Consider the following 23,058-nt stretch of genomic DNA (forward strand, 5'->3'; position numbering starts at 1 on the left):
GATATATCAGATTCCTGATCAGAAGAATAAGAAGGAAAATCAGTTCTAAGACTCTTAGAGGGGGAAGGCTGGCTTCCCCTAATTAAGGTAATAAGGTCTTCAGCCATTCTAATCATTTGTTTTTGAGGCATGTGGGCCTCAGAATGCACCTTTGGTCGGTGGTTTTCTAGGCATAGTGCGAGCTTTAGTCCTGAGGAATTCTGTATTTTTAGTTTGAAACTAAGTCGTCATTTTAATATGAAAATCCGTAGGCCTGAATACACCCTCAGAAGCCGGTGCCTGCAGAGCGGCCTCGGACCCAACCAAGATAGAGATATCTGTAGGTTCCATAGTCGAAGAAGCATCTTGCGGCATACCAGACTCTGAATGGGTCTCAACAGAGGCCTGCGAATCTGTAGAAGCGGGTATCAGGGGCTGAGAAAGCGCCTGAGTACCGGTGGACTGGCAACTAGCTTAATGGAAGCATCGTCGGCAATTTTGGACCTATGCAGTCTATCTCTGTCTTTATCCTTACTCTTTTTCGGAAGATCGGTAGTCGAATGGCTTAACGAAGCCAATTCAGAGTACAGAGATCGAGAACGAAAGTATTTAGATACAAAAATAGCCCAAAGACGAATAGTTTGGGCATTGAACAAAGCACAAAACAGACAGTGAGGGACGTCGTTTCTGGGTCTAAACAGGTGATGCAGTAAGAATGAAAATCTCTATGAGGTATTTGCTTTCCACAGGCAAGACAATTATTAATTTTTTCTGACATCGGTTAAAGCAAGACAAAAGGATCCCCAACGAGGTACTTATCTTTCTGAAGACTTCATGTCTGAAACTCGAAAATGTAAATTTCAGGAGTCGGCCGACCGGCACTTGCGAACTACTTCTGCGTTGGGCACTGCACGGCAAGAAAGACTGATGTAATCACGTCTGCTGCATGTTTTGTACCCCTGACGACCTGACGTCATGGAAGAAGCGACAGCATCTGATGCAGAAATCCCAAGACTCTGGTATTCAGGCCAGCTGAGGGCTACCTGCAGGCAGATATCCCAAATGTGATGACTGCAACAGTGAAACACGAAGAACATCAGGAAGTTGAATGTTCAAAGGGGAAGCAAAAATATCTACTTGAGAAGTACCCCACTGACGGACAATGTCAGAAACCCATCTCTGTGAAGCATCCATTCATGAGCCTGTGTTTTATAACTGTTCAGAGTCTGCCACTAGATTTTTCTCAGAAGGAATGTATACAGCCTGAAAAGAAACCTTGACACTGGACAGTTGATCCCAAACTTGAACAGCTTAGCCTGTTAAGATGGTAGGACCACGTCCCCTCTTGCTTGTTGAGGTATCACATGGCTGCAGTATTGTCTGTAAAGATTTTGAGAGGCCCTGGAAGAAAAAGGAATGAAAGGTCCAAAATGCAGAAAGGAGAGCTCTCATATCTCCTTGACATTAACATGGCCTGATCGCTGATGAGGAAGCCAGAGTCTCTGGACCTCAAGGGGATCAAAAGAAGCTCCCTACCCCATGCCTCAGGCATCCAAAAAAAGAACAAAAAAACAGAGTTCTTGAGAGGGGGCAGGAGCTAAAAGGAAAGTCCCTGTTGAGCGACAGCTGATGACTCCATCACTGAAACTGAGGCTTGATGTATGGAAGAAGAGGGACTAGGAAGTCTAGAGGATGAGCATGCTGGAGCCAATCTGAGTTAAACACTGCAGCTTCTCATGTCCAGCTTGAGGCATGGAAGAGGGACTATGAAATCTAGAGGATGAGCGTGCTGGAGCCAAGTCTGAGTTAAAAACACTGAAGCTTCTCATGTCCCGTTTGAGGCATGGAAGAAGAGGGACTAGGAAGTCTAGAGGATGAGCGTGCTGGAGCCAAAATGACTAAGAACCACTGAAGTTTTCTCATGTGAAGTCTGGCTAGAGACAGCATAGGAATGGTGGAAGTGGTGAATTCTAGTGCTCTCAGAAACTCCATGGCTGTACCTGAAACCCAAGCAAGAAGGGTTTAAAAAAAAAAAGGGTAAGAAGACAAACAGCCTTGAGGGGAGGCAGGGAAGCCAGCATAGGGATAGTCTGGAGCTTGCAAACTGAGAAATACATGATCCTGAGAAGGAAACAGGACTGATTTCTGGAAGCTTATGGTAAATCCCAGGCTTTGCAAGAAACAAACAGTACAGTGGAAGTGCTAAAGCAAGGTATCGGGGAAGGAAGACTGAATGAGTAGATCATCCAGATAAGGAAAGATCTGAACCCACCTCATCCTGCAAAAGTAATGACAGGAGCGAGGCATTTGGTAAAAATACTTGGGGCAGTCGAATGGACAAAGCACAGAACTGAAAATGCAAGGGATCCCCCTCAACATCTGGAACGGACATGTACAAAGCCTTCTGTGGCTAAACCTTATCCTCCTCCAAGTCTGTCTCTGATGTTAGAGGCACTGAAGGGGAGTCTACGTACCTCCTTTTGCCCATCCTCCTCCTGGGAACCCTCTGAAGACAAAATGTGAATCTGTTGCAGTTCCTGGAGGTTCCCATTCTGATCTATCCCTGGGAGTCACAAAGAACCAGCTAATGGAAGGGCATTACCGGGTGGAGCAAGTATGAGTGGAGGCTCTGTTGATAGCCTGAGTGGGGCCATTATCCTATCCATAACCTTAAATGTAGTCCCAGACTCCATTTGAATCAGGTACCTAAGCTTTGGAGCTGCTCTAGTCCCCACCGAAGCAGAAGTTTCTTCATGTTGAATATAGACAACGCAGAACTGCAGTACCAGTGGGCCCAGACATGGATATCAATACCAATGGCAAGAAGGAGTTCAGCCACCAAAAATGGTTCCAAGTGAGCTGGTGCCAAGGACAGTGACAAAGACATAGCAGTGAGCCATCTACCCAGAAATGCACTCAATGTCTAGTGACTGGGACACATGGTAGCCAGTGCTGAGCAGACAGGATCCAGGAGAAAATGGCACCACAGAAGGAGCTCAGAGAGGGTGAAGGGGGGGGGGTCAAACCCAATCTACCCTTGAAACAGAGGAGAACAGTACAAATGTGTAAGCACTTACCATAACAGTAGATGTCCTACTGATCACTGTTGCAGTATTCCTGACATATACATTGTTATAGTTAATATCTAGCCTGGGTACCAAAGCTTTATCTTCTAGACGTTGTACATCTGATGCATAACTTCAGCTTGCATGTATTGGGACATACAGATGGACAAAAGTGTGGATCCTCAAACTATCTCCAAGCCACAGGCCTGAAGACTACTGACAGAGGGAGACTGGCCAGCTAGAAGGGGTGTAGCTTGAATAGATAAGAAAACTCTCCCATTCCCATGTAATGGGGTAAAGGTTAAAGAAAAGGGGGAGAACAGGAAAGCTGAAGTCAGACAGAGAAAAAGGGATGGTGGGTGGGATGGAATACTGCAACAGTAGGACATTACTATTATGGTAAGTTCTTATATAACTATACTATGTCTTAACTGAAATCACTGTTGCAATATTCCTGACATATGGGTGATTCCAGGAGATGGAGGGGTGGTTGGCTAATAAGCAGAAAAGTTGTCCAACAGTCCGGACAGGTATGACCCAACAAGAAGCTGCCCTGGACCTAGAGAAAGCATTAGTTATTTACTGTTGGTAAAGGTTTGTAAAGAGGAACAAGTGGCAGCCTCTAAGACAGACCTGGAGTATATTCCTTCATGAAATACCCATGACAAAGTCACTGCTCTAATGGAAAGCATTTTAAGGCAGAAAGGCAAGGTCTAACCAGTGTGGGTAGCAGAATGAGACAGTATTAGAAATCCACGCTGCACTTCTTTGTTTGGAGACTGAATGGTCAATCTGGTCAGGCTTTCTGAAGGTTTGTACTCATTGAAGGTTGTGGTGGCCGAGGCGCTAAGACCGTTTGAATTTTTATATTAAATTTTTCAGCATGGAATCCTCGTTGTTTTCGTGACTTTTTAGTCTTTTTTAAGACTATTTTGCTGTTTTCTGCTTGTTGTTTTGGATTTCTGAAGGATTTAGTTTTTTTCCATACAAAATCTGAGTTGCCTGTCAACATCTAGAGAATGTAAGATCTTCTCCTCTGTTTTGTGTATTGGGAAAATAAGTGGGTAAATGAATAGTTTGATTAAGTGACAGCTCTTTCACTACCTTAGGCATGACGGATGGATTAGCCTTGAGAGTCACCCTGTCCTTGTGAAAAAGAAAAGGCCATGAGAGCTTACAATTCAAACTCTCCTACCAGAGATGACTGCCAAGAAAAGGATAGTTTTCCAAGTACAGAATTTTACAGAAGCACATGATTCTAGTTCAAAACGAGAAAGTGTATGCTTTTCTAGCACAAATTAGGATCACAAGGTGGAGAGATAGGCTTCCTTGCTGGGTTAAGTTACAGGACTCCCCTGAGAAAAGCTTGACCTCCAACCTAGCCATGGGTGGAGTGGTAAGAGAGAGGCAGGTGCTGATAGCAAACAGGTGAGCTTTTATAGAAGAGCAGGCAAACCTGAGTGAAGAAGTTTGAGGAGATATTGCACTACAGCAGGAACTTCTGATAACAGTGTATCTCGACTATGTTTGAGGCATCAACGGTGTGCAATATTTTTCTAATGGTGAATCTCCTGCTTTCTTGTAGGACTAGGACCAACCTCGAAAAGAGGTGTCTAAGGAATCAAAATCCTATCATCCACAGGGTCAAGTTGAGAGAAGGAAGATTTGGGTGGAGCAGCAATCCTTTTTGCTGAGTTATCACATCCAGTTGAAGAGGTATTTCCGACAATTTCCCTTTAGCAGATGAAATAGAGGGAAACAAATGCTGCCTCTGCCAAAATGGTACCAGTAAAGGAGTCTGGGTGTTTCCTTTTGTGCCTTGAGAAGAACTTTTGGAAGAGGAGGCAGAGTACATAGGAACATTGTTGTCCACTAAAAGAAAAAGTCATCTGTCCTCCAGGCTGTGAGACAAGGGTCCCTGGTGCAAAACTGGGGGAGCTGATATTTGGTTGGTGATACAGAGCAGTATATCTGAAGAGTACCAACTGAAGGGTGATTTTCTGGAAAGCCTCACTGTTTTAACCTCCAGGAAGTAAATTAAGGAGTATGCTAAGTACACTGTCCTGGGAAGGGATTCATGTGGCTGTGAGCATGATGTCCCTCTCGGTGGCTTCCTGATGTCCCTCTGAGTGGCCAAGCTCCATACCTGCTGTGCTAACCTGCACGTTGGTAAGACCTGGTGTCTCCCTGCTTATGCACCACATGCCTGTGGTGTTGTCCTTGTACACTAGGAGGGTCCTGGATTTCCAAAGATGAATGAAGGTCTAAATGGCTTGTAGAAAAGTTCTCATTTCCTTCAGTTTTTATGTTCCTTCAGGAAATGAGTTTGCCATTTCCCCTGCACTTTGTGTGATCCTGTCCATGCCTCCCCCACATATCATCTGAAACATCTGTGGAAATCTGTTGAACAGGAGAAAGAGTGAATGGGAGTCCTGGGTTGAGGATGACCTGTCCTTTCCACAAAGCAGCTCTTTTTTGAGACAAAGAAGGAGAGGAATAGGGGTTGTCTAAAGAGTGACACTGGTGGTACCACACAGATTTCAGGTACTACTGGATTTTTTTCATGTGCAGTCTGGTCAGGGGAGCATAGGAATGGAGGTTGCCATGAACCCCACATTTCTGAGCATCTCCCTTGCTCGGCAATAGGTTACAGAGGAGAGATTTTGAAAAATAAATCAGACTGTGAACTATCTCTTGGAGGAGGAAGGAATGCATCTTCCTTGTGTCTAGTCTGTAGCCCAGGAAAACTACATCCTATGAAGGTACCATGTGTGATGTTTTTGCAGTTTACAGTGAAACCAAGACATGCCTGGAGATGGAGGATGAAGTGTGGGTTCTGAAGAAGAATATCTGCTGAGAGGGGCTAGATTAAAAGGTCATCTGGGTAGGGAAAGATATAGATTCCTTGAGAATGACAAAAAGCTACTACTGGAGATAGATACTGTAAACACTGAGCTGTGGAAAAACAAAACAAAAAAAAAAAACAAAAGGAAGAGCAGTAAATGTAAAATGTGAGGAGCCAAAGGAAAACCTGAAAACCCTCCTACAAGAAGGATGAATGGGTATGTGTAAGCAGACAACCTTCAGATCCAGTCACACTAAAAGCCTTGAGGATGAAAGGCAGATGAATGCGAATATAGAGCATTTTGAAGGCTGATATCTTCAAGTAACTGTTTAGGAGAGACAGGTCAAGGATGGGTCTTCACTGCCCTTCTTTTCTTGGCACTAAAAAAATGCTGGAGTAAAATCTTTTTTTCCCATGAAATCATTTGGGACGTGCTCAATGGTGCTCTGATTTAAGAGTTATTGAACAATGGGAGCAAGAATGGGCACTTGGCTGCGAGGGGGTTGTGGCATGCCTTTCAAAAGGGGAGCATTTTCACATGACATGGCAAAACTGTCCTTGGCAATAGACAGGACCCACTTGTCTGAGCAAATAACTTTTCACCTTACCAGAAAAAGTGACAGTCTTTGGGAAAGAGGAGTAATGGAGCTGCAGGCAGGGAGAGGAGTGCTGCAAAGTTAGTCACAGATTTATGCTTTCAAATGGAGGTCTTCAGGCCTCCCTGCTGGATGTTCCATATGGAGTTTGTCTAGGTACCATTTCCTAGGGGGTTTTTCCTAATTTCTCAGAAGTCCTAAGATCCCTTCTAATGAAGGAAGTAGACTTAGGTGGGTAGTTCCTATGGTATCGAGAAACTGAGGAGAGTAGAATCTGCCTGCAGTTTTTCATAGTCTTACCTTGATTTGCCGAGTTCTGAACAGACTGGCCCTCCCCAGGATCAAACTGTAAATGTTTTTCCAAGGGAGAATCCAAAACATTTGATATGAAATCTTCAGAGATGGGGTGGCTGTGAAGCCATTCACATCTGTGAACAACAGATCCAGTGGCAGCTGCCCCAGAAGAAGGATAAATAGCACCATAACTGTGCTTAAAGATTTGTCTGGCTATTTGAGTTGCCTGGGATATTAAGCCCTGCATTTGTCACTAAATCTGCTGTAGCTGGGCCCAGTGTAAATCTGTTTAAGGAATGTAGGGCCAAGCTCAAGTAATTTGCCACTTGAGTAAGGTAATTAATTGCCCTAAAAGCAAAGGTAAGCAGAGGCATAAACCCTTCCCCATCTATCCATAGCCCTATTGCCTTTCACCATAGGTAGGGTATTAGCATTGGAAAACGTTTAGAGGGCTTATCTGAAGAGACAGAGATACTGCAGAGTGGTCTTCCACTGGATTTGTGCTACATATTTTAGGTCATAAGGCACCTTGTAAAACCTGTCTGGTCTTTTAGAAGTTGCAGGTTGAGAATCAGGTGCAGAAAAGGTGGACTAGAAGGCCTCAAGGATAAGACGTACTGGAGAATGGGCAGGAGTATGCATTTCCAAGATGCTGTAATACCTCGTCTGAACATCAGGTGGCTGCCATTCAAAGTGTTCCATCATGTTCTGGATAGATTCCCCAAAGGAAGCTTCCTCAATAGAGGAATCCGGTGACGGGGAGTCCTCTTCATTGTAAAAGATCTGTGCTGGGGAATGCCGCTAAGAGGAACAGTCTACAAAATGGTCAGAACTGTAGACTGGTTCATCTTCAGAAGAGGAGGAAACCAAGGTGGGTTTCTGAAAAGAAGTCTGTGGTTGTGGAGAAAAAGTAAGGATGTTACAGGGACATTCTACTTTTACAACAATCCTGGTGAGAAATCTAACCACTCCTTTTCCCTAGCTACTGAGGGAGAGTTCACATGCTTAATCCTCACTTTTTTTCTTTTTAGGTGTGACGTCCACCTGGATGGAGTGGAGGTTCAGAACCCTGACTGACTTCTACTTGAAAGACTACGATCTCTTCTGTAACTAAAATTTGAGGGATGCAATGTGGTCCCCTGGAAATGATGAGTCATAGTTCATCAAACTTCTCAGCAGTCTGCAAAAATTCAGGAGCCATATTGGCCTAAGGCAGGGTCTCGGTAGCAGGCAACTGAGAGGTAACCTGGTGTACCGTGGGTTCTGGAACCTCAGTGAGTATGTCAGAGTCTGAATCATTAGACTGCAGATCCGTTCTAGACCTCTTTAGCTTTTTAGTCAGTGGAAAAAGGACATCAGAGAATGCAGATTCAGAAATCTTGGACTGGGCCAAGTGTTTAAAATGCCGTGTCTCTAGAAAGGTGTTGAGAGACAAAGCCTCAACCTAAGGGTTTTGAGAATGAAAGACTGACAGACTGAGCAAGATTTATGGCAGTTTTCCAGGCCTAGGCAAAAGAGGCACTTGGTATGCATGCCCCTGTATGGAATCTGCCTACTGCACTCACACTTACCCCTCCTAGCTGACATTTAACAACTTTCAACAAAACAGCTTAAGGAAAAAGGAAGTCATTTGGGGCACTTAGCCGGATAACTGATCAAAGCAATGGTACCAACAGCCATACTGTGTTAAGTCCAACAGATGCACCTCTTGTACTCCAGCTTGTGGTGAGAGAGTCTGACGATCCACACTCGTCCATCTATATGCCCCACACATATGTGCTGAAGATGTGTGGATGTACAACCTTGGGAAGGTAAAGCTTTGGTACCCCGGCCAGACATCAGAAGTGACAACCCATATGCCTGGAATACTGCAACAGTGATTTCAGTCAGGACATGGGATGATACTCAACTACATCCTCTTATTCAAAATGCCCTAATCGGCTTCCAAATCAGTCTCTGTAGTGCTACAAAAAAAAAATACCTAAAAGCTTTAGCAATTTCACCAAAGATGGCCTGGAAAAGGGTAAACAGGAGCACTACCTTTCTGAAGCAAATTTCAGGTGGAGATTTATCCCTGATGACAATGGTCTCAGAAGGCAAAGCAGGAGGGACTCAGCTTCTTCTCATCTCAAACTTTTAGGAAAAAAGGATGTTCCTAGTTTGTCTGACTTCTTCCTGGCTTCTCTGTCATTTTCTTCCTATCTTGTCTGTGGACTTTGGCTGGCTGTCAGGGGGGAGAACCCCCTTCAAAATCAGCTTACTGCAGTGGTCCATGAGAGAACTGGACCCAAAAGTCCTTGCAAATGCTGAAGTCTTCACCCAAGTCTTCTGGCCCTAGGTACAACACACTCAAAATTTTCTCCATAACACAGGAATAACAGTACAATAGTATTCTAATAACTCAGACATCAAGAACAGCAAATGGAGTTAAGAAAACAGCTATAAAGTAGATAAAGAAAATTTTCCTTTTTTAATATATATATATATATATATATATATATATATATATATATATATATATATATATATATATACACATATATATATATATATATATATATATATATATAAAATCTTCACTAGACTAGGTTGGGATTGTGGCCTAATGGGTAAGGTGTTTGCCTTACAAACACAAGGTGCAGGGTTTGAGTCTCACAAGGGATAATTGGCTAGGCTTACAATGGCTCACAAGGGCAGTTAGCCTAGTATGAACCTATGAGCAGTGCGTGTTCCTATGACAATCTCAAAATACTGAAATGTCGAATTTCAGTATTTCGAGACTGAAGAGTGGAAAGTCCAGTTACGCAAAATTAGAAGTTATGTACTCACCATAACGTTCCATCTGAGTAGGTGTATTCATTTGTCTGCAACCTGTGGGTTATGGATCCGACATCTATGGATCCAAGCTCTCAGCTCCTCCCCTCACCCATAATGCCCTGCTCTCCCTACATGACTTCAGATCGAGTTTGCCAACAGCATAAACACCCTGAAAAGGGTAACACAACATATGCAGGAAACTGAAAGGCCAGGGGGATAGGAGGGCAGGATGGTTGCAGACAAATGAATACACCTACTCAGATGGAACGTTATGGTGAGTACATAACTTCTAAATCTGAAGTAGGAGATTCATTTGTCTGCAACCTGTGGGACAGAGTCCCCAGCTACCTGAATCTTGGGCGGCCATCATGGAAGGATATTCCGGAGCACCGCAGAGCCAAAGGATGCTCTACCCCTAGATGTAAGATCCAACTTGTAGTGGGAAATAAAGGTATGAGATGAAGCCCACGTGGCTGCTGCACAAATATCATCTAGAGGAATCCTAGCCTTAAAGGCTGCCGAGGTAGAGACTGACCGGGTTGAATGGGCATGTACACCCTCCGGTGCAGGCCTTCCCGAAGCTTGATAAGCTAGTAAGATACATTGTGAAATCCAGCGAGATAATGAGACTTTGGAAATTGGCTTGCCCAAATTAAATTTAGCAAAGGAAATGAACAACTGGTCGGATTGCCTATGACCAGCAGTCCTGTTTAGATAAAATCTAAGTTGCCTGTGAACATCTAAGGAGTGAAGCTTGTACTCACCCTTGTTTTGATATTTAGGGAAGAAAACAGGGAGGTTAATGGATTGATTAATGTTAGCTTCAGAAGCTACCTTAGGAAGAAAGGACGGGTTGGTCCTGAGGAAAACACGGTCCGGATGAAAGACCAAGTACGGAGGTTTAGCTGATAATGCTTGAAGCTCTGAGACTCTCTTGGCCGAAGTAATGGCTACTAAGAAGGCGGTCTTGAAAGATAAGAATTTCAGATCTACTGTAGCCGCCGGTTCGAAGGGGGGAGCGGTCAAGGCCTGAAGAACTAAGGAAAGGTCCCAAGGAGGAACCGCTTGCTTTAAAGGGGGCCTGAGAAGAAAGGTACCTTTAAGGAAAATCTTACACAATTTGGCAGACATCAGTGGACTGGAGTCATGACCAATGTGATAATGAGAAATTGCTGCAAGTTGTACTTTGACCGTGGAACTGCTGGCACCATCATTAAAAAGAGTGGTTAAGAAGTCAAGCACCAAAGGGAGAGGAACTGTGAAGGGGTTTAGGCCTTGCCGTTCCGCCCACAAAGAGAACAGTTTCCACTTGCTACGGTAGACTTTCCTAGTGGATGGCTTATGAGCTGCCACCAGGATGGCCTTAACAGGGGACGAAATACTGGGAGTCCTGATCAGGAGTGGAACTGGAGCAGCTAAGCGGTCAGCTTGAGGTTGTCCAGGTTCGGAGGAAATAAGTGGGATGGATGAGAAATCAGATCCGGAATGGGATCTAGAATCCAAGGAGGATTCACTGAGTGAGTCCTTAGGAAGGGGAACCAGATCTGTCGAGGCCAAAAGGGAGCAATGAGGATCATTCTGCACCCCAACCGAGAGGCTTTCTGAAGAACTTGGAGCATCAGAGGCGAGGGGGGATAAGCATAAAGAAGACCGGGTGGCCAAGCATGCACCAGAGCGTCTCTTGGGGAACCTCCGGGAGGAGGTATCAGGGCGAAAAAACTGTCGCATTTGGTGTTTGAGGAGACGCAAAAGATCGCAACAAGGAGTTCCCCACTGTGCGAAGATGCGTTCCGCTACCTGAGTATTGAGAGACCACTCGTAGGGGGTGAGAATGGTGCGACTGAGTTTGTCCACCAGGATGTTGGACGGACCCGGAATATGCGTTGCTATGAGAAAGCGGTTGGTGGAGATTGCCCATTCCCACACTCTCATGGCTTCTCGACAAAGGGGTTAAGACCTGGTTCCTCCCTGTTTGTTGATATACCAGACAACAGACATGTTGTCCGATTGAATCGCAATTGTTCCCAAGGGAAGAAAGGCCTGAAGTGCTAGCAACGCTAAGAGCACTGCTCTCATCTCTAGAACATTGATATGCAGCAAGGTCTCTGAATCGTCCCACGTGCCTTGGACCGTCCGGCCTGCAAAATGCGTCCGTGGTCACCGTGGCGAGAGGGGGAGAGGCACAAAAGGGGCGGCCTCCATGGAGATCTGGAGAGTGTAGCCACCACAGGAGGGACCGCCTGCACGCTTTGCTGATCGCAATGGGATGATGCATAGGAAGAGCAAGATACGACCACTGAACCATGAGTGTCCATTGAAGGACACGCATATTGAACCTGGCGAGAGGGAGAAGCGCAATTGCTGCCGCCATGGACCCTAGAGCCCTCAGGACCAACTCCGCCGGAACTGAGTTTGAGTGGAGAATGGCCCGCACCTGGAGCTGTAGGCTTTGCACTCTGTCCGCTGTGAGGAAGGCTCTCAATCTCCTCGTGTCTAACCTGGCACCTATAAAATCTATGAGCTGAGTGGGTGCTAGGTTGGATTTTTTTGTGTTTATCGTGATGCCCAGGCGTGGAGCAAGATGGAGAAAGGAGTCTCGCGCCAAGAGAAGTAGATGCCTTGTTGGGGCAGTGAGAAGCCAGTCGTCCAGGTAAGGAAAGACCTGCACCCCCTGAAGCCTCAGGTTGGCCACTACCACTGCTAATACTTTGGTGAACACCCTGGGGGCTGTGGTGAGACCAAAGGGAAGGACCCGGAATTGGTAGTGACTGGCTCCCAGCCGGAAGCGGAGAAACCTCCTGGAGCGCCTGTCCATTAGTATGTGGTAGTACGCATCCTTGAGGTCTATCGAGCACATCCAGTGGTTTTCTCCCAGAAGGGGGAGAATAGACTGCAATGTAACCATTCGGAATTTCTCCTTGGGAACTGCCAGGTTCAAAAGAGAAAGGTCTAAAATTGGTCTTAGATCCCCGTCTTTTTGGCACTAAAAGAACCTGGAGTAGAACCCTAATCCGATCTGGTCTGGGGGGACGGGCTGGATGGCTCTTTTCTTTAGCAGATGGCCAATTTCTGCCAAAGCGGCCTCCCACTGACCGGGTGGAACGTCGGGGAGGGACTTCAATTTTGGCAAGTGAAGAAAGGGGATACGGTATCCTCTGGATATGATCTGGAGGACCCAGCGGTCTGATGTTATGGACTCCCATGCCGCTAGGTGCTCGAAAACGTCCCCGACTGCCTCCAGAGTGAAGCAGCCGGGCAACCCCTCAGGGCTGCTGCGGGCCGTTCAGAGAAGGGTTCTCTGGACCCGAAGTTCCTGGGAGCCCCTCTGCCCCTAGGGCGGCATCCTCCCTGTCCTCCTCTGCCACGGAAGGACTGGTTGTCCGGAGCAGGCTGGGATTGCTGCGACTTCTGGAACCACATCTTCTTCTGACCCTTTTGGTTCCTAGAATAGGGCCTCTGGGGTGCAGAGAAGCAGATTCCGACGGCAGACAGCGTCTTCCCGTCCTTCTCGCTCTGGGTCAAAGTGTCGCGAACAGTTTTGCCAAAGAGGGCAGAACCATCGAAGGGGGCGTTCGCAAATGACGCCTTGAAGGGCTCCGAGAAATCGCAATGACGGAGCCAGGCCTGACGTCTAGTAACTAGGCCTGCCCCTGCGGCTCTAGCGGCACCTTCCATAGCATGGGACAGTAGCCGCATAGAGGTATTAGTGACGGACCTGAGAGTGGCCATGCGGGTGGAGTGCAGCACTTTGTCCTCCTCCGACATGGACTCTGGGAGGGATGCAGCGTATTCTTTTATAAGATCACGCTGCATCCTAATCACATGTGCCAGGTAGTTCAGCGCCCTTACAGAGAAGGTCGCTGAACTAAACATCCGCTTCCCCAAGCGGTCCATCATCCGAGACTCCTTGCTCGGGGGATGGACTGAGGGACTCTCCTGAGCAAGTTCCCTCTTGGTGGCCGCCGCCGTCAACATGGCATCTACCGGAGGCCCCTTACTCCAATGGGCATGGTCGGGCCTTTTTGGGATTGGCTCCATGGTGTCCGGTTCCTTCCACGCCCTGGTGGTAATGGAGGTCCACCAGGCGGTCGGCAGGAGGGGACACCCAAGAGGTAGACGGGCCCGCTTCAAATGCCTCCAAGAACACGGACTCGTCCGAGGAAGACTTGGGGGCAGACCCCCCCCCCTTATGCGGAGCATTTCCATGATGTCTCCAAATGAGACATCCTCGGGGGGGTGATCTTGGGGAGCCTTCCCCTTCCTCCAAGTCCGTGTCTTCTGTGAGAGACTCGGGGGAGTCAATGTGCCTCCTTTTGCACGTATGTTTATGGGGAATATCCTCCGGGGGGCTGTCAGAGGACTCCTCGCAAACCGTGACCTGTTCCAGGGGAACAGCTTGGGGCAAAGGAGCGGGCTGTCCCAAGGGCCGGATGGTGGAAGCCTGACCCAGTGCAGATGGAGCGCGGGACGGAGCCAAAGCAAGTGCCGGGGGTCCGGAGACCCTCAACAGGGCCCTCTCCACTACATCAAAAGCCGAAGGGGAGCCGACCTCGACCAAAGGATCCGACAATCGGCTCCCCATCGGATCTGAGGAGTGGATCGGAGCCGGCGCCGAAGCGCTCGGATCCGAAGGGACAGTGCGCTCCGACACAGACGGCGCCGAAGGAGCACTGATCCCCCCGGATCCGAAGCTCGGAACCAGGCTCCGAGAGGTCGGACCCGAAGCACTCGAGGGCAGGGTCGGATCCGAAGTACCAAGTACCATCGGCGCCGACCCACCCCCGGCTCCGAAGCTGCTCGGCTCCAACTGCTCCGAACCCGGGTAGCGGGTCAGAGAAGGAACAATTGGCTTAAAGAAGGGGGTCGAGCTCCCCCCCAGAGGGGGGGGGAGGCAAGAGCACTCCCATCTGCATCTGGGCCTGGATGAACCTTCTCATCATCCGGTCCAGATCAGCGTCCGACAGGCTATAGGTCGATCTCGACGAGGCTACCGAGGTAGGCCTAGAGTGCCTCCTGGGTAGCCTCGACGGAGATCGGGTCTCCTCCTCCTCAGGTCCCGGTGAAAAACACACAGGAGACCGGAGCCGAGGAGGGGGAGAACCAGCAGACAAGGAGGCCGGAGGAGAAGCCCGCTTGGCTGGCGGGGCCGAAACAGAGGTCTCGGCCCGCCGCTTATGGTGCTTCTCCCTCCGGTCCTTCTTTCTAGCTTCCCTCTCCTCCGAACCACTACAGGGAGGTTGAGTCCCAGGAGGAGGAGGGGGAGCCGGAGAGGAGACAACCGTAGAAACGGTTACCCCCGAAGGAGCGGAGGCTGGAGCAGAGTCCGGTGGCAAAAGACCCGCCAAGACAAGCTTGGACCTCCGCTCCTTCAATGCCCTGGGGTTGAACCCTGCACAAATGGAACATCCAGAAGTGAGGTGTTCAACCCCAAGGCATCTAACGCACTGAGTGTGGCCATCAGCAGGGGAAAGCTTATGGCCACACTCGGAGCACTTGGAGAACACAGCTTTGGGTTGTTCAGACATCCCAAATACCAAAAGTTACTTAAACTAAAGTTAAAGCAAAAGTAACTAAACCACACAACAGGCCCAAACACACACTACGCTACCAGCGAGGGGAGGGATGAGTAAAATTAAATTTTAAAACACTAAAAGTATAATTAAGTAATAGGGAAACCTAAACTTTCACACAACTTTCACACAAAAATTCAAAATTTAACACTTTAAACACTGAAAAACTGCACTTAGCTGAAGAGCTTAGGAACACAAATCTGGTCACCAGCGCGGCAAACAAGATCTGAGGTCATGTAGGGAGAGCAGGGCATTATGGGTGAGGGGAGGAGCTGAGAGCTTGGATCCATAGCTGGTAAACCATGCCGGTTCGGATCCGATGTCGGATCCATAACCCACAGGTTGCAGACAAATGAATCTCCTACTTCAGATCTGCACTTTGTCTAATGAGGAAATGTCGAATCTGCTGTTGTGGTGTCGCGTTCGTGACGTGCGGTGCAGTTTGTGGATTAAGCTAAGGATTCAGGTAAGTGGTGTTTATGTAAGGGTATTGGGTAGGGAATTTATAGTGTGTGTGTGTGTGTGTGTGTGTGTGTGTGTGTGTGTGTGTGTGTGGGTGGGTGTGGTATGTAGTGGCTTTGTGTGTTGTATGTTTACTGTGATCTCACAATTAGTATATATAAGTAGGGGGGGTGGGGGGTGCAGGGGGGCTTGCCCCCCTGTTTATAGCTAGGGTAGGGTGCGTTTGTGTGTGTTGTTTTGTTTGTTGTAGGGTAGTTAGGTACGTTTGTGTGCTGGTGTGTGTGTGTGTGTGTGTGTGTGTGGTCGCTATTGTGGTTTTCGGGTATGTGGGATTTCGACTATTCAGTCTCAAAATACTGAAATTCGACATTTCAGTATTTCAAAATTGTCTAGTGAATCCATATATCTATATGCATCTTCAGGATTGCATGGACCATGCTATCCCAAATAAAACCAAGACTCCTTCCTCAAGCAAGAAGAAACCAGTCTGGTGGACCCCGGCCATAAGCAAACTTTACAATACAAGGAGGAGACTTGTACAAAAAAAGGCCAAATCTCAAGTAGAAAAATCATCCCTGATCAGCATTAGTAAGAAATTGAGGGCCCTCATCAAGTCAACTAAAGCTAATTTTGAAAAGAAAGTTGCCAAGGATAACCATAAGGCCTTCTATGGCTACGTCAAAAACCTAAATGGCAACGCTCAGGTCTGTTCTGAGCTAGTACAAAATGGAACAAAATACACTGACCCTTCTGACATTGCCAACATCTTGGCCGACAGGTTCAGTGCAAATTTCTCCCCCCCCCTCACCACCTACAGGGCCTATTACCATTCCAGGGGATTGTGTAAGTCCAATTATTACTGATACATTGGTTAACAAGGCTCTATCTAAAGCTAAAAACACTGCCTCCATGGGCCCAGATGGTGTCCCGGGCTGTGTCATACGCGAGCTCCAAAATGAATTAACCCCGCATCTTAATACCCTGTTCAGTCTCAGCCTCTCCACAGGATATGTGCCCATAGAAAGGCGCACGGCAACGGTGGTCCCACTACACAAGGGTGGGGCCACAACTGACCCTGGGAACTACCGACCAATAAGCCTGACCAGTCTGATCTGTAAGGCTATGGAGCGAATCATTATGGAACTCATAAATGGAGAGATTGGGAACCTCCAGTCACTGAACCCCACACAGTTCGGCTGCGTCAAGGGCAGATCATGCCTCCTGAACCTGGGGCATTTCTTTGAGACAGTTACTCAGGCTATAGATAAGGGAAAGGAGGTACACATGGCTTACCTTGACCTTGCTAAAGCATTTGACAACATTCCCCATTCAGGTAATATTGATAAGCTCACCAACCTGGGCATAAACCCTTAACGTCACAAGATGGATCGCAAACTGGCTGTCAGACAGATCCCATAAAGTAAGAGTAGCGGGATCTATGTCCGAATCCAGACCAGTAATGAGCGGTGTGCCTCAGGGCTCTGTCCTGAGGCCCCTCTTGTTTGGCATATACTTCTCAGAAGTACAGGCAAGCACTGAAGGGCTGTGGCTGACTAAGTTTGCGGACGACTGCAAACTGGGTGTTATAATAGAGTCTCCGGCCGACATGGAGATCCTCCAGAAGGGCCTAAATGAGACTGGTGCATGGTGTCAAAGCCATGGTCTCAAGCTAAATCCAAAAAAATGCGTAGTAATCCCCTTTGGAAAAAACAGAGTACCCGCAAACTACAACATAGGAGGTAATCCCTTGAAATCTGAAGAAGAAAGAAGGAATCTAGGGACCCAAGTAGATAGTCAGCTTTCCTTTGATAACCATGTTGCCAAAGTGGTTAGAAAATCCTTCTATGTGACCCATCTGATCACGAAAGGGTTCGCATCAAGATCTAAGGATGTAATGGTGCCCCTCTATTCTTCCCTCATCAGACCCATTATTGAGTACAATGCACCAATTGAAATGTACCTGGCTAGACATCTCCAGCAGCTGGAGAGACCACAGCGGTACCTAACCAAGAGGATTACTGGCCTCAAACAATTGCCCTATGCAGCACGATTGAAAAAGCTAAAACTGTTCTCTGTTGCATACCGCCTTCTCAGAGGCGATCTCTGTCTAACGTACAGAGCCATGTCCAACCCAGAATTGTTGAACATGCTCCATCTTAGCAAAACCAAATCTACTCGAGCTACACGCTCTAGGGATATAAACCTCAACACAACAATGAATAGAACACGTTGGAGGGATAGATTCCCTTCGCAGAGACTTCCCTTACTATGGAACAGAGTCCCGATCTACATAAGACAGAGCCCCTCACTATCACTCTTCAAGAGGAACTTTGATGAGTGGATGGGTAACAAAAAGTTCACACCTGGGATCACACCAACAGCACTTCTAGATAGGGGCCAAGGGTACTAGCTGCTAGTACAAGGGTCTAGGGAACTACTAAAGGGGAGGGGAATACCGTACAATGCGGCTGGGGCTAATATATGCCTTCGGGCAGGTAGCCCAGTACCAACCTATGAATCTATATACATATACACATACATATATATATATATATATATATATATATATATATATATATATATATATATATGTAGATAGATAGATATGGATTCACTTCAGAAGCTCGAAATACTGAAATCTTGAATTTCAGTATCTCGAGCCCAAGAAGTGGAATCCACAAAACAACAAAAACTAAAAACCATGAAATTCAAAACCTCGAATACCGGAAGTTTTGAATTTTGCAGTTTTACTACATACACACAAACACACCATCCACCACACAAACACACACAATCACTCTACTACATGAAAGCAGGGGTGCAAGCCCTCCTGCAACCCCCATGTGGGGGGGCTACACCCACCACACCCCCCCTACTTAAATATTCTCACTCCAAGGTCACACTACATACAAACACACCACCACATAAGCTACTTTCTCTTCGCACACACACATCACAGCAACAAAACACACTGACACACACCACAGCCCCTACCCAAACCCCTTAACACACACACACTTGCCTATTCATATGCATGACAATAGCGGAACTTTAGAAGTGCAAAATTCAAAACCTCCGGTATTCGAGGTTTTAAATTTCGTGCTTCTAAACTTTCGCTATTATGTGGATTTGGCTTCTTGGGCTCGAAATACTGAAATTCGAGATTTCAGTATTTCAAGCTTCTGAACGGAACCCATACATACATATATATATATATATATATATATATATATATATATATATATATATACACAAACACACACACATATGTACATACACACACACTACACAACAGGAAGACATTATGCTGCCTAACACCATGAATGAGATGAGGCAAAATAATTAGTAACACTTTGTAATCTAGATTGCGATTGCCTAACTATAACAGACAAATAATCAGAAGCCAATAAACAGATTTAGCAAAAATTTGTAGAAAGAACTGAAAAGTGATGGAGCACTTCGCTGACATCTAAAGATCATCTGCTTACAATGACGGGAAATTAGATCTGAGGTTAGAGAGGGCACAAGGGAAATTATGAGGGGAAAAAGGAGCTTGAAGGGAGGAGCACTGGCTGATGGCCAGAATGGATTCGGCAAGCAGTTTGGTATCCAGCCATTCAAATCAGACAGATGGAATAAGATCCTATATTATAACAGAATAGACACCCCCCCCCAGCAATCACATAACTAGAATCCAAAATGTAATGCCCTGCCTACCTGTTTAAAGTCATAAAATGTAATCTTTAAGAGCTGGAGTAGCATGTCTGACTCATTAGCCAAGGAGGAACATGAAATATTACAACATCTAACATAGTATTTCCTTACATTGCTGAATCTTCCTCACATCTGTCAAAAGGGAAGATGCCGCTTTTTCATCCTGGAACTCAAAATGCAGTTGCGGAGTCTGGTCCCCTTGAATTATGAATTTACATCCAGCTTTAAAAAAAAAAAAAAAGTTGTAGTTTCACTAAACATGCTAACACATTACATGTAAAACGTACTGCTGATCATGCTTCACAGCAACTTACCTGCAATGTGAAAAGTATCAGTCACTACAAGTCACAGACCACGCTTCTCTTAAAAGTATCAGTCACTACAAGTCACAGACCACTCTTCTCTTAAAAGTATCAGTCACTACAAGTCACAGACCACTCTTCTCTTAAAAGTATCAGTCACTACAAGTCACAGACCACTCTTCTCTTAAAAGTATCAGTCACTACAAGTCACAGACCACGCTTCTCTTAAAAGTATCAGTCACTACAAGTCACAGACCACTCTTCTCTTAAAAGTATCAGTCACTACAAGTCACAGACCACTCTTCTCTTAAAAGTATCAGTCACTACAAGTCACAGACCACTCTTCTCTTAAAAGTATCAGTCACTACAAGTCACAGACCACTCTTCTCTTAAAAGTATCTGTCACTACAAGTCACAGACCATGCTTCTCTTAAAAGTATCAGTCACTACAACTCACAGATCACTCTTCTCTTAAAAGTATCAGTCACTACAACTCACAGATCACTCTTCTCTTAAAAGTATCAGTCACTACAACTCACAGATCACGCTTCTCTTAAGTACAATTGGCTTTAATACATCCCATGTGATATTCTTGAAATGTATGCCAAAATCATACTATTTTTGTTTCAAGAGCTTACAAGGAAAATCTAAAACCCAGAAATATATCAGCAGGATTTGTTTAGCCTCTGAAATATTACAACACTAGAAATTTCCAGTCTTCATATAATGCCATGAAAAACTACCACTTGGAACACTGTGCACATGGTGTATTAAAAAAGCTCTGTTTCAACAAATTAGCATGTAACCGAGATAAAAGCCAAATGCTCAATCAGTCGTGAGACTCCCAAAATGCCATCAGTGTTCTACTGCTCTGAGACTCCCAGAATGCCATTAGTGCATTCTACTACAATGCCCACGGTACTAGCACATGTTGTCCAATCACAAATGTGCAAGCTCAGTGAAAACATACCTAACTCCGAGATGGCTAAAACAGAAAATGTAAACCAAAACCTGCTGCAAAACTAAAACAGCTGGTTGAGACAAACCTCAGTCACAAAAGAAATGAAAAGGATATGAAATTAAAGTTATTTTGCTTGAGGGCAAGGTCCTATGCTTTCCCTGAACTGATGGTCAACTCATGCATGCTGACTTTCACATTAACTCTCAGGCTACAAAATAGATTAATTACAGTCACAATGCTGCACATTTGAAGAGCTTGCATTTTCTCAGAGGAGGTGTGACCTTTGACTCAGAACTTAGCCAAGTAGGAAAAAGCAGCTCCCACCACTGCAGCTAGCCTTCCTTTGCAGTACAGATTTGATTTACTTACTTTTTCTTTAAAAAAAAAAATATGATATAAACATTCCAACTCATATAATCCTATCAATTAAATTGGTGTACATTGAGGCAAAAGAATTAACATTTCAATGTTAGTGTTAATGATAGTTTTTATTCCTGTATGTCTGACCCCAAGTTTGTTGATTGTCATAGTGATACTAATGCTTATACTTTGTTTGATACTAATCAAATAAAATGTAAAAGTGATTTTATTCCTCCATATCAGCATGAACACTTTAAATGCTTTTTGCACATGTTAAATTTTGCTATAGAAGATGCATTTTATAGCTGTATGCAGAACAAAATGGATGTTAAATATAACTTAAGTGTAAAAGAATGGAAGGAAATACAAATGTTATCTAAGAATAATAAAATAGTTATTAAGTCCTCTGACAAAGGGGGTAAAATAGTTATTATGAATGTTGAACAATATTATAACATGAGCATGTTGCATTTGAATGACCAGCATATCTATAAGAAAAGTTGTATAAATGAGTATCGTAAGGCGGTGGTAGAATCTGAGTTACTTATTTAAAAGGGTGTAAGATTAAGCTATTTTTCACGCATGGACATGGAGAAAAAATTTAACCCACAGGACAGTGAGTTAGCAATGTTCTATTGTTTGTCTAAAATCCATAAGAATAGTGCAAACCCTCCTGACAGGCCAATTGTGTTTGCCCAAAAATATTTTTTTTATCGAAAACTGGTTTATATTTACATGAATATATGTTACTGTATGTGGTTAAATTACCTAGTTATATTAGAGATAGTTCTGAACTTTTTGACAAAGTTGACTGGACTTCAGTGGTCTAGAGATATGTTTTTTTTTATTAGCATTGATGTTGCTAGCCTTTATACCAGCATTCAATGAGAATTTGGATAGAAAGCAGTGAAATATTTTTTGGACGAGAGTCCTGAGTCTTATTATATCATGGAATTGTTAGATTTTTGTTTAAATATTTTTTTTTATGTTTAGCGATCAGGTATATAAACAGATATGGGGTACTGCTATGGGGGCATCTTTTGCCCCCATGTGTGCCAATTTAATGATGGAATTATACGAGTTGGAATATTTATATCATAATACATTTTTTTTAAAGAAAATGTTAAATATTTTCAATTCATCAATCTTATTTTTATTTGTAAAGGAGGTTTAGATGAGGTTAGTAGGTTTGTTGAAGAAATGCAAAATAATAGATTTAAACTTCTCTTTGATGGCACACAGGTGGGTAGACGCATCACATTCTTGGACTTAGATCTAACTTTGGAAGGGAATAATGTTTTACGTACATCAGTACACAGAAAATTTGAGGAAGGTAACCAATATTTGGAGGGCATTCGTTGCCACCCGGTACATACACTAGCTTCTCTCCCTTATGGGGAGTATTTGAGATTGAGAAGGCCATGTAACGATGATGAAGATTTCTATAGGGAAGTAAACATTATGTATAATATCTTTACTTCAAGAGGGTATAATGGGCAGGTAATACAGTTATAGATAAGGTTAATAAAGGATTTTTCTGTCAATAATGTACTTAATAGTAATCCATGCTGGCAAATAAATAATGGCAAAAGATTAATTTATTTTGTTTCTACATATGGTGCCTTTAGTACTATCTTGATTAATTTAGTGAAGTATTATTGGAAATATTTATTGAAATCTGCAGATTTGGCAAGGCTAATTTCCCCATATTTAGGTATTTCATTTAGAAGGGGGAGACATTTAAAGGATATTCTAGTACATAATCAATTTAAATTTTCTATTTGTGCTATGAATGTCAGAGAAATAAATGTAAAAGGTACTATACCTTGTGGCCATTGCAGTATATGTCATTATGTATTAGAACTTTTACCCACATAAATGGACAGGCATATTACTCTAGTGAAATGTATACACGTGAAACTGAAGGCATAATATATGCTTTAAAATATCCATGTGGCCTTGTATATATAGGAGAAGGCAAAAGGAAATTTAAAATAAGACTTCAAGAACATATTAGGAACATTAAAAAAAAAAAGAAGACAGTCCTATGGTTAAACACTTTATGCAATTTCATGAATCTAATCCTGAAGGCT

At 44.7% G+C, this 23,058-nt stretch overlaps 1 protein-coding gene across 1 annotated transcript in view; it reads right to left on the reverse strand.

Moving 5' to 3' along the window:
* Nucleotides 1-23,058, reverse strand: part of OCRL (OCRL inositol polyphosphate-5-phosphatase) — a 2,544,778-nt gene that overhangs the window by 2,302,454 nt on the left and 219,266 nt on the right. The window contains exon 5 of the mRNA XM_044057236.1: nucleotides 19,454-19,564. Coding sequence (XP_043913171.1) covers nucleotides 19,454-19,564 — 111 coding nt within the window. The remainder of the gene's footprint in view (nucleotides 1-19,453; nucleotides 19,565-23,058) is intronic.

Source organism: Protopterus annectens, chromosome 15.part0, assembly GCF_019279795.1.
Source record: "Protopterus annectens isolate FY-2018-M chromosome 15.part0, PAN1.0, whole genome shotgun sequence".
Taxonomy (NCBI): domain Eukaryota; kingdom Metazoa; phylum Chordata; order Ceratodontiformes; family Protopteridae; genus Protopterus; species Protopterus annectens.